The sequence below is a fragment of the Octopus sinensis genome, linkage group LG9 (genome assembly GCF_006345805.1).
Source record: "Octopus sinensis linkage group LG9, ASM634580v1, whole genome shotgun sequence".
NCBI classification, from domain to species: Eukaryota; Metazoa; Mollusca; class Cephalopoda; order Octopoda; family Octopodidae; genus Octopus; species Octopus sinensis.
Genome location: NC_043005.1, coordinates 70,975,225 through 70,992,805, shown reverse-complemented (window position 1 = coordinate 70,992,805; position 17,581 = coordinate 70,975,225). Strand labels below are relative to the sequence as shown.

Sequence of the window (17,581 nt, the reverse complement as noted above, 5' to 3'; positions counted from 1 at the left end):
GCATGAGATGGAAAGCTTTCTTTTTTAATACAGAAGTGGACACCATGGAAAATACTTTCTATCATATTAAATCTAAAAAATTCCCTCCCAAGATTAAAGGCTTGGAAGATTTCGAAGTGGACCTACTGAAAATTATGAATAAAATAAAATTTCGTAAGTCTTTTAACAATTTCCAACATAAATTGAAAAAAGATATAAAACATATAAAAAGCTCCAAGAAAAAAGCACTTTTTTCGGATAAAACCAAGAACTTATACCTGATAGATAACAGCATATATACACAACAGCATCATTAATAATTACACTAAGGCTAGGCCACAGACATATAATGAAATTAATAAAGAAGCTAGCGTTATCGCCGCTAAACTTAAATTAGATAAAAAAAATAGATGTCCTTCCCCAAAAAGAGGCCTTTATTACAATTAAAGACCACAAAGAGAACTTCCTTTCCAACCCTAAATGTAGGCTTATCAACCCAGCTAAGTCAGAACTTGGGATTGTTAGTAAAGAAATTTTAGATAAAATAAATGCGAAAATTAAGACCGCTACTAGGCTAGTACAATGGTCCAATAGTATAGAAGTCGTAGACTGGTTTAAAGCCATTAAGAATAAGAAAAAAGCGAGGTTTACACAATTCGGTATTGTTGATTTTTATGCCTCTATCTTTAAAGAACTGTTAGATAAAGCCCTTTCGATGTGAGCATGGGTCATATGATGGAGCAGGCATTTGCGATCTTATTGGATTTTGTCTCCTAGATACTTTAGGTAAGACATTTCCTGATGTATATTTCGCCATCTACAAAGATGATGCCCTCGCTTTAACCGCTAATACAAATGGACCAGCACAGGATCGTTTTAGGAAGGGTATTATCCAATTAATGAAATACTTTGGACTTAGTATAACTGTAGATACTAACCTGATGGTTGTCAATTTCCTAGACGTTTCCTTAGATCTAAATAAGAATATTTATAAGCCTTATAGGAAGCCCAATGATAGACTTAGTTATATTAATGTAGGTTCATGCCATCCCCCTATAGTATTCAAAAATTTAGTTAAAAATATTAGTAAGAGAATTTCTAGCCTCTCCTCTGATAAGGACATTTTTAATAGCATTGCCCCAGTTTATAATAAGGCTTTCAAAGATAGTGGTTTTAGCGAAAAAATAAAATATACACCTGTTACTAGCCCAACAGTAAAGAAGAGGAAAAATAGAAATAGGAAGATCATCTGGTTTACACCCCCTTACTCACCTGAAGTGACCTTCAATATAGGTAAATATTTCTTAACACTGATAGATAGACATTTTCCAATTAACCATACTTATAGGAAACTCTTCAATAAACACAATTTAAAAATTAGTTTTAGTTCTACTACCAATTTTAAAAATATAATCACACATAACACACAAAAACCACAACAAGAAAACAGCTGTTCATGCAGGAATAAAAAATTGTGCCCGCTAAATGGAGCTTGCATGTCCAAGACCATCATCTATGAAGCTACCGTGGACTCTATAACCACTAAAGACACCGTTTCGACGAAGAAATACATGGGCCTTACAGAGGGTAATTTCAAGGCCAGGTTCAATAACCACACCTTGAGTTTTAGGCACTGGAACAAAAGAAAAGTGACAAAATTATCTAATCATATTTGGTCTTTAAAAGATAAAGGTGTCGATTATAACATCAATTGGAAGATTTTGGCCAAATGTAAGCCCTACACCAACGGCAGCGGTAGGTGCGGTCTATGCGACAAGGAGAGATGGCTTATCTGGAAAAGCAGCTTAGACCCTACTACATGTCTAAATACAAGGACAGAGCTTTTCGGATCATGCCCACATGTGACTAAGTTTCTGTTACGTTTTTGGTCCCCTAAAGAAAACAGATAGAACTTGCTTTCTATATTATGTCCCAAAAAGTTTTTTATCTCATTATACCTTTTATTATTTCATATATATATTTATATTTTCACACATATTAATTTTTTCTGTACTTTTCTATCCTGCATTTTTCCTGTGCCTATATAGACGTGTATATAGATTCATTTGTACACGTGTGTGAATATGTATGAGTGGGCAGTTTTAGATGTGTGAGTGTGTGCGGGCATAAGAATGCACATATATATAGACGTTTTTATTTAGTATTTTTCCATTTTTTTGTGGGGGTGGGACATATGTATATTCATTTTTTGCATATGCGTGTGTGTGTATGTGTATATAAATATGTGCGGGTATGTACATATATGGGCGTGTGTGTGTATGAGTGCATAGGGGCATGTCCGTATATGAATGTGGTTTTTATGCTTTGTATACTTCCTTATGTTTTTTCTGTAACCTTTAACCATGGTTTTTCTTGTGCTTGTGCGTATATAGACGTATGAACTTTTACGGTACGCATGTGTGTGTGTATGAGTTTGTATATATATGCATATATATTTGTACGTTTTCATAGGGACGTATAAGTAGACACGTGGGTTCGCGAGCAGAATTATAATACAGTAATTTCCCTTTATGTAACGGTATTTTTTCATAGCGTTTTTCAGATGGCCAGATAACCGAAGAGATGGTGTTGTGGATTTCCACTTCGGCATCTGAAACTCAGAGTTTTATCTTGACTATTGAGTAAATGTAACATATTATTTTATAGATAAATTTCCTCTATTTACATAATATTCAGGTCTCTTTCTTTCTTTTGTTATCTTACCGTTTATACCAATATATATATATATATATATATATACACACATATACATATATATACACATATAATATACATACACATATATATATATATATATATATATATATATATATGTGTGTGTGTATGTATATATATGAATTTATATAAATAAGGATAAGATCTTTATATATATATATACACATATACTGAATTTCTACTTTATCTTCACCATTCTACATAGATAAGAATTTTTCAGACATATGTGTAATATATTTCCCATGTTTTTCCAACCATTCTAATATCCTAGTTATTTCTTGAAGCAATACTAGATAAGTATCATTTGCTAACAGTGTATTTTGCTCCTTCACTGCCACTTTTGTACAGCTATTGAGCAATAACTAACACTGGATTCTTTCCCATCCTTTCTGCAATTCTTATTTCTTAATACCGGTGGTGCAGATTATAATTTTGTTATTAGATAGCAATTAGAAAAATGTATTTTTCTAGCTTGTAGCTATTTTACACAACTTGTGTTTGTGGAGTCAACAGTTTTTGGCAGCTGCTTCCAATGTACTTGTTTTCACTTGACATCAGACAGTGGCCAACATCAAGTAAATATTTGCTCAACATATTGTCAATAAATTTTATCATTTTAGATATTGCTAACAAGATTTATATATGATTTTGGCAGAGAAAGCGAAATTAGATCATCGCAATGATTGTCATCATCACAATTATTATTATTATTATTATTATTATTATCAACATCATCATTATCATTTCCCCCTTCAACATCATCATTATCACTTTCCTCTTCAACATCATTATCAACAACAACAATAACAACATCAAAATCAATAACACTACTAACAACAGAAATTCTATCATCACCACGGTTACCATTCTGATAATGATTTATTTCCTATTCTATGTCTACAACATCATTCATTTCTTCCTTAAATATCAATTTGTATTGATATGGGTTTGAATGGTTTTCAAGAAACAAGTTCATCTCAGACATATACTCAATTTTTATCATTTCTTTTCATTAGTTCTCATCTCATTCGCCATCACTTCTTCAATAACAACACAGTATTGCAATTGAACAATGTTCAAAGCTGTCTGAAATTACTTGCTTATATTCTTGACATATATGGAGATATAGCATTTTTATAATTCACCACTTCAACAATATCACCATCTATTTTCCTTTTCCTGTGCTATTTCTAACATATAGTGTACCTATATTAGTATTGTCTGCATCTGAAGATGAATGACTAGCAAACTGGTATATTCAGCTTTCTTCATTGTAAGGTATCATTCCATCAAGTTTTCTTTAGCCGTACGTTTCGTGTTTATCTGCTGTCATGTTAGAAATTCTACCTTTTCTCTCTTTTTACAAGATTAATAAGAAAACATTGAAAACATCACCTTAAAAAAGGATAATGGAGAAACAGGTTGAATACTCTGAAGAAAATGTGTGAAATTCAAACAATGAATTTTATTTTTATTAATTTAATCAAAACTTTTAATTTAATATAAGAACGAAAAAAAAAAAGGTGGTGAGCTGGCGGAAATGTTAGCATGCCAGGCGAAATGCTTAGCAGTTTTTCATCTGCCGCTACGTTCTCAGTTCAAATTCCTCCGAGGTCGACTTTGCCTTTCATCCTTTTGAGGTCAATTAAATAAGTACCAGTTATGCACTGGGGTCGATATAATTGATTTAATCCATTAGTCTGTCCTTGTTTATCCTCTCTGTGTTTAGCCCCTTGTGGTTAGTAAAGAAATAGGTATTTCATCTGTCTTTGCATTCTGAGTTCAAATTCTGCCAAGGTCGACTTCGCCTTTTATCCTTTCAGGGCCGATAAATCAAGTACCAGTTGCATACTGGAGTCAATCTAATCGACTGGCCCCTTCACCCAAAATTTCGTACCTTGTGCCGAGAGTAGAAAAGAATATAAGAATGTAAATGAAAAGAGTTTGTCTTTTATATTATAAATCATTGATTGTTTCAGTGTTTGGAAAGTGGCCATAATAGAGCACTGCCTTGAAGGGTTTTAGTCAGACTGAGCTACTCTAGTACTCCGTTTTTAAAAATTTTATCCTTATCCCAGTATCCTCTTTAGCTGAGCCTCTAAGTTATGAAGACATAAACAAACCAATACCAGACAAGTGGTAGTGAGAGACAAACACAAAGAAACATACACACAAATATAGGACAAATTTCCACACAGTTTCCATTTACCAAATTTACTTACAAGGCATCTGTATCTCTATGTAAATTAGAATTTTTATTTTTCCTACTCTGGCAAGGATTGGCCAACACTTCTTCAGGCATTATTCTGCAGCTGCAATCAATCCCTGATGCCAGTACATGCTTCCAAATAAAATACTGAATTCCACAACTTCATATGACAACTGCTAAAATTCTTATATAATTCTATTTATATCTAAGATTTCATATAGCAATACAATCACTCCCTAATATTCAGTTGGAAATTTATTTTATTAAATCCTGCAATGATGAAATGCAAAGCCAAAAATAAAGAACTGCAACGATGCTCCAAGATATCTTTTCTGACACTAATAAAAAAAAGACATTGTGAAATGAATAGTTGATTGAAACCCCCTTCGGCCATGACTGACCATGGGATTGAACCTAGGAAGTAACCCTCCCAGGCACAAGTCTGGGCAAGGTTGTTTATGGAAGACCAGCTGTCGCCCATGCATACCGGCCTCCCCTCTCCACGTCATCAGTGTTGTATAAGGGAAAGGCCGATACAGCTTGGTACTTGTGACGTTGCAACTTATTTCTACAGCTGAGTGAACTGGAGCAACGTGAAATAAAGTGTCTTGCTCAAGAACACAACACGCAGCCCGGTCCGGGATTCGAACTCACAACCTCGCAATCATAAGCTCGATATTAACCACTGAGCCATGAGCCTTTACTGAAATGAATAGTAGAATGAACATATATGTAAATATCCATAAGTGTGTATATGTATGTACGTGTGTGTGTAGGGAGCATATTAGGCAATGAACAAAAAAAGAAGACAACAGTGGAGGGATAAGTTTTAACAAATGTATTAGTTTAGTGCTTAAAAAGAAAGAAAAGTGACCTGACGTTTGAGATGTTAGTCCTTCACCAGAAGAAATAAAAGAATAGCAAAAGATGGTGACAAAAATAAAAAAAAAACCATCAGGGACCAGTTAGATATGTGGTTCTATAGGGTGGGACCGTTAGGAAGGTAAAAGAAGGCAGAGTGGTGCAGGTATAGGATGGTATTAACGCTTTGAGACGAGAAAAGCTGGAGGTGTGTGTATGTGTGTTGATTTTTGTGTATGTTTAGGTGCGCAAGTATGGTCGTGTAGTAGTGTGAGATAGTGAAGGAGGTTGGTGTGCTGGTGTAATTTCATTGTGAAAGGAACCATGGAGAAGAGGAGGATGAAGCAGGAATGAGTTTGAACTGAGAGGAAAGATAAGAGGAATGTAGCATTTAAGAAAAAACACTGATGATAAAATAGCATAAATAGTGAAAAAAATGTATAGATTCCAACCACCCCCATGTGACTAAAATGGACTGAGACATTTGTATTGAATAGACAACTGCGATATATGGATGTGATATAATGAGTTCGGTCGTGTTATTTTTACGCGCGTGAAGTTCGGTAAAAAAAGATCAAAAAGAATTGTTGTTGTTGTGGAAATTTTGAACGGCGTTAAAGCGGTTTCGCGTTCCACTGGTTCTGCGCGTTACACTTTTTCTGTTTTGACGGCCGTTTTCGGCCTGTCAGGCGGGAGGAGATGGATGACCACTCCCTAGTGGAGGAGTCGGAGGAAGAATGGATATTTGAGAGCTTGTCGGAGACATCAAACTCTGAAGACGAGCAAATCGGTGATGTAAATAATGTGGAGACAAAAAACAGGAAAACGTACGCAGGAGTTGCAAAAAAGAAGACGGAACAGGAAAAAGAAATAAACCTAGAAAAATTGCCAGGTTTCCAGAGGTATATGAGGAAGGACAGCGGCGAGGTGGAACTGGAACCACCACCAAAGAGAAAGGAATGGTACAATAAGAGGACCATAATTTACAGGGTGTTCCTGAACGAAAGAAAGAAAATAGAGATCGTAAACATGGAATGGATAGAGGAGGCCCTGAGAAAATCGGAGGAGGAAATCATTTTTCTGACTCGAGGATCGAAATACGGTACTGTAGTGGTACATTTTAAAAGTGAGACTGCAGCGAGGAAGATGGCGGTGAAGGCGGTGAAATCAGAAAAGGTAACACTTTTACCTATGTACATGAATAGAAGGATTACACGAGTAAGGGTGGAGGGAGTGCCACCAAACGTGGAGGCTGAATGGATTGTGGCGGCTGTGATCAGCGGCCACGAGGAGAAAGTAGATATTCTCCATGCCTCGGTCAAGACCGAGGGCTGGAGAGGCGTAACAGTAGAGCTGAACGTGCAGGCGGAGAGCGAGGTACTGGCGGACCTGGCGGAGAGCATTAAATTGGGAGACGTGATTATGAGAGTGTGGGTGGAGGGCAGAGCTCCACGTTGTTACAAGTGTGGCCTGAGGGGCCACATAAGAGCCTTCTGCCCTCCCCCACCAAGAGAAAAGGAAATCGTTGAGGAAACTCCAAAAGAGGAGGCCCCAAAAGAAGAAGAAATTAAAGAGAAGCAGACGGAAAGGGAAACGACAGAGGAGGAGGAGATGCAAAAAGAGTGTGAGGAGGGCAGAAAGAAGAGAAAAGGAAAGAAAAGGAAAAACTGTGTGAAGCCCCAACCCACCCCAACACCACCCACACCCTTGGAGACCCATCCTGCCCCCGCAAACAGCAATCCCACCCACTCCCCGCCTACAAGAAAAACGAAAACAGACACACAGAACATACAAAAGCCCCAGTCCTACTTTTTATGTGTTGTGAGGAAGGGGGATACTGAGAACGCAAGAAGGCTTTTTGAAGACAATGTATGGCAGGAGTATGAGGACGGAAGTTATGCGGTATTCGATTTTGAACTCATGGGCTCTTTGATGAGCAAGTGCAATGAACTACGTATAAATTGTATATCAGCATTTATGAAGGATGATATGATAGAGAGATATGAGAGAGAAATGAAAGGTGAGGTGAAACACTTTGGAATCGTGATAGGAAACGGAAAGGTAAGTGATGCTGGCGGAGGGGGCCGTTAGCATCGCTTTCATGTTATCATTTTTTCATTTTAACATTCATTTAATCATAATTTTAATCGCATTGTTTTATGTCCCCCATGTTTTGTAATGTTCCCTCTTCGTGGCCCCTAGTGGGTAATAAAGAAATAGGATGTGATATAATGACACTTATTCATTTTTGACGCGAATGTTTTGTCCCGCCTGGTCGGCACCTATATAAAGTCACTGTTGCTACTAAAAAAAAAAAAAAAAAAAAAAAGTAAGTTGGTTTTTTTCGTTAGTCAAATTTATTTGACCAATTTCAGTGAAGACGCTGAGGAGGGGTAGGCCAATAATGGCCAGCCCGAAGGCGGACAGAGCGGAAGTCCAAACCCAGGTCCTTAGTCCAGAGATGTCCAACCTGGAAGGAATAATGGCTATACCCGACATTTTCTCGGACGAGGAGGAAAGTGGGAGAGTCAGAAAGAGTATAGATGTGCCAAGCATGGCAAGGAAGGTGCTAAACTTCGCCGAGGCAGCTAGTCCGAAGGAAAGAAGGATTAACCTAACCAGGGTGGAAGAAGCGAAGAAGATAGTGTCTCGAGACGGGTACAAGATTAAACTAAACCAGATGAAAGAATCTCTCGAAGAGATAGAGAAGAGAACGGTAATATTCAAAACATACCGTAACATAGAAAGGAAAATAGACTTTTCGTGGGAAAAGGAAGTGGAGGCGTGCCTACTACCCATCTGGGATAAAATCACATTTTTAACCAGGGGTAAGAGGTACGGAACTGTGGAAACTAGGTTCAAGACAGAAGAAGAAGCGAGGGAACATTCAATGAAGCCCCTAAAAACAGGCACAATAACCCTTCTACCTATCTATAGAGGAAGGCGTATTTCAAAAATTACGGTTGCCAACATACCGCCGGAGATCGAGCCCGAACTGATAGTGGCTGGGGTCACTGCAGGACTGGAAGACCAAATGGAAGTGCGTGATGCCACGGTGGTAGAAGCCAAAAAGTGGCATGGACAGAAAGTACAAATTATTGTACAGGCAGAGCAGGTCGCCTTGGAAGAGATAGGCGAGGTCATCGAAATAGGAGAGAGCCGGATGGCAGTAATGGTGGAGGGCCGGAAGCCCAGGTGTTTCACCTGTGGCAAGAAGGGCCACATCAAAAAGGACTGTAAGCCGGCGGAGAAGGAAAAGAGCGTACCCACAAAACCAAGTGCTCAAGTGGCGGCTACAGAAACGACAGCCGCAACAGAAGTAGGGGAGGGGTGGTCACAGGTTGCTGCGACAAAACGAAAGCACAACAACCCCTCCCCGGAGAAAATTATAAGCAAAGAGAAGAGAGAAGTAAAGAAGGCGAAGAAGCCGGAGAGGGAGAACAGGCGATGAATACCGCAAACAGAGAAGTGGTACGCAGAGTGGAGACTCAACACGTCGAGGAGGTGGAGATGGAAGCGAAAGGTGGAGGCTGGAGATGCTACGTGATGGGACTGAAAGGGTTCAACACGTATGCAAACGACTTTAGAAAATACGTAGGCACACCCAGAATGAGCAGGGAGGATGCCCTGAAGGATGCAGAAAGAAAGAACAACAACGCGCCGAGTCCACGTTCATCTGAGGCAGAAGAGACGGGTCCACCCCGCCGGCCGGACCCAGAGGAAATAAGGTAGGCAAACTATGGCTGTTTACGTTGGTTGCATAAATGTGCGCGTCCTGGTAGCGAACTGGAAACAAGGTCGTTTTCTAAACGATATCAGGGCGCGGAACTTAAATGTAATTGTCGCTACTGAGACACGAATCGAAGGGCCAAGAGATCTACTCCCGCTCATGGAAGGCTACGAGAAATTTATTTCTCCTGGACGGCATGTGGGCGGGAGTGGGGTGTTGGTTCTGCTTAAAAAAGATAGTGTCGCAGAGAAAAAGTTGATTTTTTCTGATTCAGAAGGTAGGCTGGTCGTCTTAGATCTGACGTTCAGTTGTGGTAAAGAAATCAGGCTGGTGGCGGTGTATGCACCTAATACGGGTCAGACTGATTTTTATCGAGGCTTGGAGAAGTTTCTTGGCACGTCAAAATCCATAGTCATGTTAGGGGACTTTAATGCCATAGTCGACGCGCGCGTCGATGGCATTGGCTCGAAAGATAGGAAACCAAACGCTGGCTTCCGGGATCTACTGAGTCACTTTCAGCTGGTAGATCCCCACAGACTTGAATTCCCGAACGCTCCACAGTGGACGTGGTTAAGTGGCGACGGGTCTATCGGGTCTTACATAGACAGAATTTTTATTAGAAAAATAGATAAAGGATTAGTTAAGTGTCCACAGTTTCACACGGTCAGTTACAGCGATCACAGGATGGTCACTGGCGAACTGAACCTAGATAAGTTAGGTAGTAGGGGATCCGGCTACTGGAAACTCAATAAGTCCCTCCTGGCTATTGAGGAGTACAGAAAGCGGATCGAGTTAGTAGTGAAGAGGGCGTTAACCGGTTCCATTATTAACAACAAATGGTGGTACGCCCTCAAAAGAGCCATAAAATACGAGTCCGTTAGATACAGCATAGGTCTAGCAACTAGCGGGCGTAAGAAAGAGATGGGGCTAGTTAAGGCCTTAGAGGAAGCCATGAGAGCTGGCGATGGGGCCCAGGTTAGGCTGAAGAGACTGGAGTTGAAGCAGCACCTCGAAGCCCAACATATGGGTTGTATCGTCAGAGCTAGAATTCGCGCAATGGGGTGCGAGGGTATCAAGGCTGCCGGATGGGCACGAGTTGTGGAGGCTCGACGTGGAAACGATTCCACAATTAAGTCTGTGACGAATGGGCGAGGTGATGTGATCACCGAACCAGAGGAGATGTGTCGGACGTTTCAGGAGCACTTCGCTCGGCTCTTTGGGGGCGACGGCGGACCGGAGGAGAGGGTGGACCTAACGGACATCCTCGCCGGGCTGCCGCGCCTCTCGGGGCAGGACGCGGAGAGCTGTGAAGCGTCGATCTGAGGAGATAGCTGAGGTCCTGGCCGACTGCGGTGAAGGCAGGGCGCCGGGGATCGATGGTTTACCTTACGAAATATATAAAAGAATGCCAGACTTGTTCGGGAACGTGCTGGCCGGCGTTTTCACGAACTGGCGGAAGAATGGGTTCATTCCAAGATCTGTACGTCGGGGAGTGGTGACGCTGATCAGAAAGGACCCGAGCAAGGGGGATAACACAGACAATTTTCGGCCCATCACACTGCTAAACACAGAGGTGAAGATTTTGGCCAAGGTGTTAGCGAAAAGGTTGACGCGTGTCGCGGGTGGTCTGATCGGGAAGGCACAAACTTGTGCGGTCCCAGGAAGAACCATCCAGGACAATCTTCACCTAGTACGCTACACAATAGAGAGGTTTGGGAATGACTCTGGCAAGGGTGGGGCATTGGTCCATTTAGACCAGAGTAAAGCGTTTGATAGGGTGAACCATCGGTACCTGGTGTCCGTGCTGGCGCAGTTCGGTCTGGGCATTGGCTTCCTCAGGTGGATCATACAATTGTACGATAACATCGACTCGATCGTTCGGGTGAATGGCTTCCTCTCGAGGCCGTTCCGCATCAAACAGTCTGTTCGTCAAGGGTGTCCGCTCTCCCCGATTTTGTATGTGATGGCTCTTGAGCCATTGCTGCGAAAGCTGAGCGCCATCCCGATGAATCCAGGAGGTGGAGGATCTGTGACATCGTATGCGGACGACATCACCATCATCGTGACCGAGGTGGAACTCCTACGTAATGTGGGAGATGCCATCAAGGCTTACGAGACGGTGACAGGAGCAAAGATTAACCGGGAAAAATCGGTCGGCTTGCAACTCGGCACCTGGAGGGGCAAGTCGATGCCTTCGAATAGCATCGTGGGATGCTGGACGGAGGGCCCGGTTAAGCTGCTAGGGATCTGGTTTGGTTCAGGTCTCCAGATAGAAAAGAACTGGTCTGAGGTGTCGGGCAAGGTGGCTCACGCGGTCGGGACTTGGTCCGGACGGTGGCTGTCCTTGAAAGGGAGGGCGGAGGTGGCCAATGTGTTTTTAGCATCGGTCATCACCTACCGCCTGACCGTCGTCCCTTGTCCGGATTCGTGGTTGAGCAAGTTGGAGAGACAGATCTTCCACTTTTTGTGGAAGGGAAGTGCTCCTCTTGTAAGACGTTCTATCTGCTGTCAGAAACCGTTAAAGGGTGGCTTGGGGATGCCTTGGCTGATGATGCGCAGAGATGCGCTGAGGTTAAGGCATTTTGGCTCTACCTGGATGGTGAACGGGTGTGGTCCCCGCTTGCGAAGCTGATGTTCCCCAGCTTTGTCAGTTTCGGTGGCAGAGAAACCTGGTTTCGTCGCAGACTTAGATCGAGCATGTGGTATTCGGAGTGCCATAAGGCACTCTGCCACTTCCGCAACTCGGGCAATGCCGGCGGCTTTGGTACCACCGCAGCTTTTTATAGCAGGTTGGTAGAGGCCGGAAATGACGATGCCTTAGGAAGGACCTTGGGCCTCGATAGAAATCAGTTGGACAGCCTGTTCCGAAGGACGTTCGGGCCGAAGACATTGGATAACTTCCAGAAGTCTTTGACCTGGCAATGTTTCAGAGGAGCTTTACCGTTACTCACAAGGCATGGTTGGAGTGGACCATCGAACTGCCCAAGATGCGAGCGGGATCTGGAAACAGTCTCGCACGCTATTGTTCAGTGTCCGAAAGTCTCGGACGTGTGGGTATATGCCGAACACCTGTTGTCGGACGGAAGAAGAGTACAGCTATCGGCTGAGACAATTGTAAAAATTGACTCGCCTAGCTTTTTGACAAGTGAAGGTAAGCATTGCTTTCTCAGTACAGTAGCAGTAGCGAAAGAGTGTATATGGAAGACCAGAATGAAAGCGGTAACGGCAGGCACCGTGATCTCTGGCTCCGCCTTGGTGACCTATTTCAGGTTCCACCTAAAAAGAAAGGTGGATTTGGAGAAGAGGTGTCTGTCTGCGTGTGAGTTCGATAAAATATGGAAGCGTGTGGCACGGTTGCTGCGAGTGAGAGGAGCCACGTAAACATGCTGTAGGTTGGCTGCCGAGTTTCGGTGGGAATAGCAGGGCTCGTGGGGTCGGCAATCCTGGTGTTCCCGCTTCATGTGTTACCTTTATGTTGTGTTGTTGTTGTATATCATTCGATTTATCCGATTTTTTGTAATTTAAAAAAAAAAAAAAAAGTTCATTTTTTCTGTAAATACCATCTGTGTCTCATGACCCCAAATCATGATGTATTGTCCCATTCTTCGTTGGCCCCTTGTGGGTAATAAAGAAATCATAGACACTGAAAAACTGAACTTTCACCAACTGAATACTCGTCATAGTGTATAGTGAGTTAGTATATTTTTTTGTGTATATTTTCTCCGTTGTGATCTACTGTGTGTCTAGCTGTCTTTCTGTGTTGTTGTAAAACTGTTGAAGTCGGCCTTCGTGCGAGGGCTATCATTATCTTGGTTGTGCCAAGGGCTTGTTAAAGCCAGATATCAGAGATGGAATCCCCCATCTCGAATTCAAGTGATGCAGGATCACCGGCGGTGTCGCCAAAGAAAAAAGAGGCGGTGTCGCCAAAGAAAAAAGAGGCGGTGTCGCCAAAGAAAAAAGAGGCGGGGTCGCCAAAGAAAAAAGAGGCGGGGTCGCCAAAGAAAAAAGAGGCGGGGTCGCCAAAGAAAAAAGAGGCGGGGTCGCCAAAGGAAAAAGACATTCCAGCACCAGCGAGAAAATTTTCTGAAGTAGCTGGGAAGAAAATTAAAAAAATTAACGTGGACAACCTGGGAAAACATGCAGACTGTGTGTCAAAAGAGGGCACGGAAGTAACCGTGGCTTCAAACGCCCAAATACAGGAGGAAATTTCGAATAGGAGAATAATCTATAAGACATTCAGTATAACAAGCAGAGCAATACAAAAAATAGAGGAGAAAAAGATCGAAAACTGCTTAAAGCCGATTATGGATAAAATAACATATATCAATCGAGGGAAGAAATACGGCACAGTGGAGGTGAGATTCACGTCAGAGGAGGTAGCGAAGAAGCTATCCATGGAACCCATAAAAGCGGAGGATATTGTTCTCCTACCCCTGTATAAAGGCAAGAGAACTTCCAAGATCACAATGAATAACATTCCGCCAGAAGCGGATGCCGAAGTCCTGGTGGCAGCAGTTATGGTAGGCCTGGAGGAAAAAATAAACATCCTCCAGGCCACCGTAGAAGAAGAAGAATTCTGGAAAGGGCAAAAAATAATAATAGCCATACAAGCAGAAGTACAAACCCTGGAAGAGATCCCAGAGACTCTAAAGATAAGCGAAGATGAAAGAGTCACAGTCTTCGTAGAGGGCAGAAAGCCGAGGTGCTTCGGCTGCGGTAAGAAAGGGCATGTAAGGGCAGAATGCCAGCCCCAACCCAAACCGCAGGAAGCAGCTCAGCCAAGTGGAAAAGAAGAAGCCGTGTCGTCAGAAACAGCGCTGGTCGGCCCAGGAGGGACGACTGAAGGTGTGGAGGTGACAGAGGCAGCGGAACCAACGGAAGAGGAAAAAAAGAGCGAGGAAACGAAAAAGGAGGAGGGGTGGTCAAAAATCACCAGGAAAAAAAGAAAAACTGAAACCACCCCTCCCAAAGTAAACCAAAAAAAAAAAGGGAGTCATTGAACTCATTTATGGCCGGTAAGGCCACGAACAATAGACTAGGAAATGTGTTGGCAGCGATGGCCAAAGTAGAAAAAATAGGGAAGAAAAACGACTATGTTTTGTACAGAATAGGCCGGAAGGATTACGGACGGATAAAGTCCGAATTTTTCCATGACGTAGGCCCGCTCAGAATGGATATAACATCTCCATATATATATTCGAGGGCCTGCGTCAGACTCCCCCACGAGGCCCAGAAGAAGAGACAAGCAAGGAAGAAAACGAAAAAACCGAACCACTGATATAAGGTAAGTAATGGATTACATTTATGTCGGTTGTTTGAATGTGCGCGGCCTGGGAGCAGGCTGGAAGCAAGGTCGCTTCCTGCATGATATCAGGTCGCGTAATTTAGATGTTATTGTTGCTACAGAAACCTGGTTAGAGGGGCCAAGAGGTCTTCTCCCGCTGTTTGACGGCTACGAGAGTTTTTTCTCTCCTGGCAGTCCTACAGGCGGGAGAGGGGTGTTGGTCCTATTAAAAAGAAACCGGGTTTCTGAGAAAAAGTTAATTTTTGCAGATCCAGAAGGTAGGCTGGTCGTCATGGATTTGACGTTCAGTAATGGTAAAGTTATCAGAGTGGTTGCAATTTACGCACCCAACAGTAAAAAAGGGCAAAGTGATTATTTTCGTGAACTAGAAAACTTTCTCGGTACTTCGCATTCATTAGTTGTGCTAGGAGACTTTAACACAATTTGCAAAGCGGATGTAGATTGTGTTGGCTCGTGTCCAGATAGGAGAGGTAACAGTGGCTTCATGGAACTGCTAAGCCGCTTTGAGCTAGCAGATCCGTATAGGCTGGAATTTCCGAACGCTCCATTGTGGACATGGTCAAACAGCGACGGATCTTCCAGGTCATATATAGATAGAATTCTAATTAGAAAAGTAGACAGTAAAATAGCTAAGTGTCCACAGTTTTACCCGATCAGCTACAGTGATCATAAAATGGTCACTTGTAAGCTTGACATAGATAAGGTTAGAAATAGAGGATCCGGTTACTGGAAACTTAATACGTCCCTTTTGGCGATTAAGGAGTACAAAGACCGGATTAGGACCATAATTCAGAGGGCGCTGTCTGGTGCCATCATTAATAACAAATGGTGGTACGCCCTCAAACGAGCCATCAAGTTTGAGTCTATTAGATATAGCATAGGAGTAGTGGCTAGAGAGGCTAGAGGGGATAATACTCTAGTTAAGGAATTAGAGGAAGCCATGAAAACTGGCTCTGCGGCTCAGGTGGCGTCCAAGAGACTGGTGTTAAACCAGCACCTCGAGGCCAAACACATGGGCTGCATTGTCAGGGCTAGAATCCGCCATATGGGATGTGAAGGAATCAACGCCGTGAGATGGGCCCGAGTGGTGGAAGCTCAGCATGGTAACGGTGCCACGATTCGATCTTTGACGAACCAACAAGGTGAGTTGATAAATGAACCCGAGGATATGTGTGAGGCCTTTCAGGAGCACTTCGCTCAGCTTTTCGGTGAGTGCGGCAGACTGGATAGGAGGAGGGCCTTTACGGACCTACTCGACGGGCTGCCGCGCTTATCGGGCGAGATGCGGAGGGCTGTGAAGGGCCAATCACGCCTGAGGAGGTGTTTGAGGCAATGGCGGACTGCGGCGCAGGCAAGGCGCCGGGTTTGGATGGTCTACCCTATGAGTTATATAAGAGTATGCCAGACTTGTTCGGGCACCTACTGGCGGAGGTCTATGCGAACTGGCAGCAGAACGGGCTTATACCCAGATCTGTGCGCCGGGGAGTAGTGACTCTCGTCAGAAAGGACCCGAGCAAGGGAGAGTGCATTGATAATTTCAGGCCCATCACTCTGCTAAACACAGAGTTGAAGATTTTGGCCAAAGTGTTATCGAAAAGATTGGCGCGTGTCGCGGATGGTCTGATCGGAGAGGCACAGACATGTGCCGTTCCGGGCAGAACCATTCAGGATAATCTCCATCTAATGCGGTACACTATAGAGGGGTTTAATAATGATTCTGGCAAGGGTGGGGTACTGGTCCATTTAGACCAATCTAAAGCCTTTGATAGGGTCGACCATCGTTACCTGGTATCTGCCCTGGCACAGTTCGGGCTGAGCCTTGGCTTCCTCAGGTGGATTATCCAAATTTATGATAACATCGACTCGGTAGTTCGGGTGAACGGCTTCTTGTCGAAGCCGTTCAAAATCAAACGCTCGGTTCGTCAAGGGTGTCCGCTCTCCCCGCTTTTGTACGTGATGGCTCTAGAGCCATCACTGCGAAAACTGAGCGGCATCCCGAGACAGCCGGGTAATGGAAAATCAGTGTCAGCGTACGCGGATGACATCACCATCATCGTAACCGAAATGGACCACCTATGTAAAGTAGGCAAGGCCATAGAGGCTTACGAGACGGTGACAGGAGCAAAAGTTAATCGCGAAAAGTCAGTCGGCTTGCAACTCGGTACCTGGAGAGGCAAGTCGATGCCTCCTGACAGCGTCGTGGGACGTTGGACGGAGGGTCCGATTAAACTGCTAGGGGTCTGGTTCGGTCCAGACCTCCAAATAGAGAAGAATTGGGGCGAGGTAACGAGCAAGGTGGCTGCAGTAGCCAAGACCTGGTCTTGGCGGTGGCTATCCTTGAAAGGGAGGGCGGAGGTGGCCAATGTGTTTATCGCATCGGTTATCACCTACCGCCTTTCCGTCGTTCCTTGCCCCGATTCGTGGTTGACGAAGTTGGAAAGACAGCTCTTCTACTTCTTGTGGAAGGGTAGGAAACCACTTGTGAAACGCTCTACTTGCTGTCAACAACCGTTAAAGGGTGGGCTAGGGATGCCTTGGCTGATGATGCGCAGACATGCGCTGAGGTTAAGACATCTGTGGCTCTACCTGGATGGTGAACGGGTGTGGTCTCCGTTAGCAAAACTGATGTTTCCCAAATTCACTAGTTTCGGTGGACGGGAAACCTGGCTGGATCGTAGATCGAAACTCGGTACTTGGTACACGGAGTGTCGCAAGGCTCTCCTGCTATTCCGTCGCTCGGGCAACGCCTGCGGTGGGGGTT

General features: G+C 43.5%; 1 protein-coding gene across 1 annotated transcript; it reads left to right on the top strand.

Moving 5' to 3' along the window:
• The first annotated feature begins 3,286 nt into the window (after positions 1-3,286).
• LOC118764671 lies at positions 3,287-14,669 on the top strand. Its single transcript, XM_036505675.1, has 3 exons — positions 3,287-3,290; positions 13,581-14,436; positions 14,627-14,669. Exons 2-3 carry the CDS (start codon positions 13,820-13,822, stop codon positions 14,667-14,669), a joined length of 660 nt encoding a protein of 219 aa, XP_036361568.1. The 5' UTR covers positions 3,287-3,290; positions 13,581-13,819.
• Positions 14,670-17,581: the final 2,912 nt, after the last annotated feature.